Source organism: Saprolegnia diclina (genome assembly GCF_000281045.1).
Source record: "Saprolegnia diclina VS20 unplaced genomic scaffold supercont1.149, whole genome shotgun sequence".
Lineage (NCBI taxonomy): Eukaryota > Oomycota > Saprolegniomycetes > Saprolegniales > Saprolegniaceae > Saprolegnia > Saprolegnia diclina.
This window is the reverse complement of record NW_008246216.1, coordinates 2,407-4,684: the sequence shown is the minus strand read 5'-3', so window position 1 is coordinate 4,684 and position 2,278 is coordinate 2,407. Positions and strand designations below refer to the sequence as shown.

Below are 2,278 nucleotides of genomic sequence, written 5' to 3'. Positions count from 1 at the left end.
CGTCCGTGTCGTCGTCCGTGCTGGCGTCCGTGTCGTCGTCCGTGCTGGCGTCCGTGTCGTCGTCCGTGCTGGCGTCGGCGCGCACGTCACCGCCGAGTTTGAGTGCACGAAAGTTCTCGTACTTGGTGATGAACGCCCCAAGCTCGTCCAGCTCGCGGTCGCGCTTTCGCTTGTTGCTGGAAGCTACAAGCTCTGCGAGGCTTTCGTTAAATGCGACAAGACGCGGACCGAGGGCGACGAAAGTTGCATCGATGGTATCATGAGTGGCGTCAATGGCGTCCAAACGGGCGTCAATGGTGTCATGAGTAGCGTCAATGGCGTCCAAACGGGCGTCAATGGCGTCATGAGTGGCGTCAATGGCGTCATGAGTGGCGTCAATGGCGTCCAAACGGGCGTGGAGGTTCTTGATGTCTTGCTCCAGCGTCAAAATGGCGTCCTGGACATAGGCATTCGAAACCTTCAATTTATCCTGGACGTCTTGTTGCTTGGACTTCTCCATGTTTGCGTTCTCGTTGCTAATCGAACGGTCGAACGGAATCTCAGCCGTCTTCATCGCCAACGAATGCGTCACGTCGACACTGTTCGAGTCGCGATGGCATGCGGCGATCGGGTCGGGCTTGGCCGAGTTGGTCGCGTCTGCTTTCGGCTCCAAGCACGCAGGACCCACGCTCGGACGAGCGCTGTCGATGGAGAAGAAGCGCGAGCGCCGGCGCACCGTCCGAACAAGTGTCGAGAACATCGCGGGCAAGTGCAATTTCGGAAGTGCGTCTGGATCTGGATCTGAAAGTGCCCAGAAAACGGCCATGCCAAATTCGAAAAAACACACATCCAGGTGCGCCGTCGTGACGACCTCTACAATTTGATTGGCTCCCGTTGAGCGATGGCATTTGACCTTGCGACATCAAAAACGTTGGAAATTCAACGGGCTCGGTGGGGGAGGTCGGACAACAGTCGAGAGATTTTGCATACAAGAGTACAAGAGTGCTTAGGTGTCTATCTTTTAATTGAACGAAGACTTTTTTGCGCGAAGCGCGGCACGAGCGCAGCGGCGGTAGCCGGGCCCGTGCGATAGCACGGCAGGGCAAAATGAAGTCGCAACATGGTGTTCCGGCGTCGAGAACGGTCAAATTCGGTTAAATACGAGTATAGGTAGTTAGTCGTTAAAGCGCCAAGGATGCTTCTGATCGGTCGTGGCTTCGCGCTCAAACTCGTCCAGCGCCGCGTAGCAGCACGCCTTGGTCTCTGGAAAACGACCTCTACAATTTGATTGGCTCCCGTTGAGCGATGGCATTTGACCAGACAACATCAAAAACGTTGGAAATTCAACGGGCTCGGTGGGGGAGGTCGGACAACAGTCGAGAGATTTTGCATACAAGAGTACAAGAGTGCTTAGGTGTCTATCTTTTAATTGAATGAAGACTTTTTTGCGCGAAGCGCGGCACGAGCGCAGCGGCGGTAGCCGGGCCCGTGCGATAGCACGGCAGGGCAAAATGAAGTCGCAACATGGTGTTCCGGCGTCGAGAACGGTCAAATTCGGTTAAATACGAGTGGCAGGTCCATTTCGTGATTGTTGACTTTGTAACAACGTTACAAGTGCGAGAGCGTACTTAACCGACCCGCGAGTGCAGCGAATGCGTGTGGTAACGACTTCGTCGATCAATCCCGAGCGTAGCGTGTGCACTTGCGATAGTGCACGGCAGCGTGGCAGGATAATGTGCGCGATAGCGCAATGTATGGGCGTAGCGAATGTATTTGGTATCGTTGGGGCCAGCTGCGATAGCGCGGGACCTCAATACTACGCGTGACGTTATTAGAATCGTATCTGGATGTTACGTTCGCATTGCAGGTTTCTATTGCAATTCGCGCGCCAGGCACAGAGCAGAAGACCCGGCCATGGTGGAGCCGCCAGTCTCGGGGGCGCAGCGCAAGTGCGAGCAGCGGAATGCGAAGCTGCACGCGCCCTGGCGACATCGACTCCGATTGAGGAGGCCAAGGAGCTGAAGCGGAAGATCACCGCGAGGCAGAGGCGACGGCAGCGAACCAAGGCGGCGACCGCGACCGCCACTGCACCTCCAAGCGAAGTGCGCGCGTGTAGCGGCCGCGCCTGTCACAGTAGAATGGCTGCAAATCCGAGAAGCGATTCTTTATGCCACGTCATGAGCGTTATACATCCTGCAATGTTGATCATTCTGCGATGCTGCAGCAAGCTGTTGTGCGTGAAGCGTCCTGCTATGCAGTATTGGACCCGAGTGCCGTAATGATGCAAAGGTTGAAGCGG

General features: G+C 55.9%; 1 protein-coding gene across 1 annotated transcript; it reads right to left on the bottom strand.

The window, feature by feature from the left end:
- Positions 1-31: 31 nt before the first annotated feature.
- SDRG_16715 (hypothetical protein) lies at positions 32-739 on the bottom strand (the record flags this gene model as incomplete). Its single annotated transcript, XM_008622933.1, has 2 exons — positions 32-415; positions 492-739. 2 exons carry the CDS (start codon positions 737-739, stop codon positions 184-186), a joined length of 480 nt encoding a protein of 159 aa, XP_008621155.1. The 3' UTR covers positions 32-183.
- Positions 740-2,278: the final 1,539 nt, after the last annotated feature.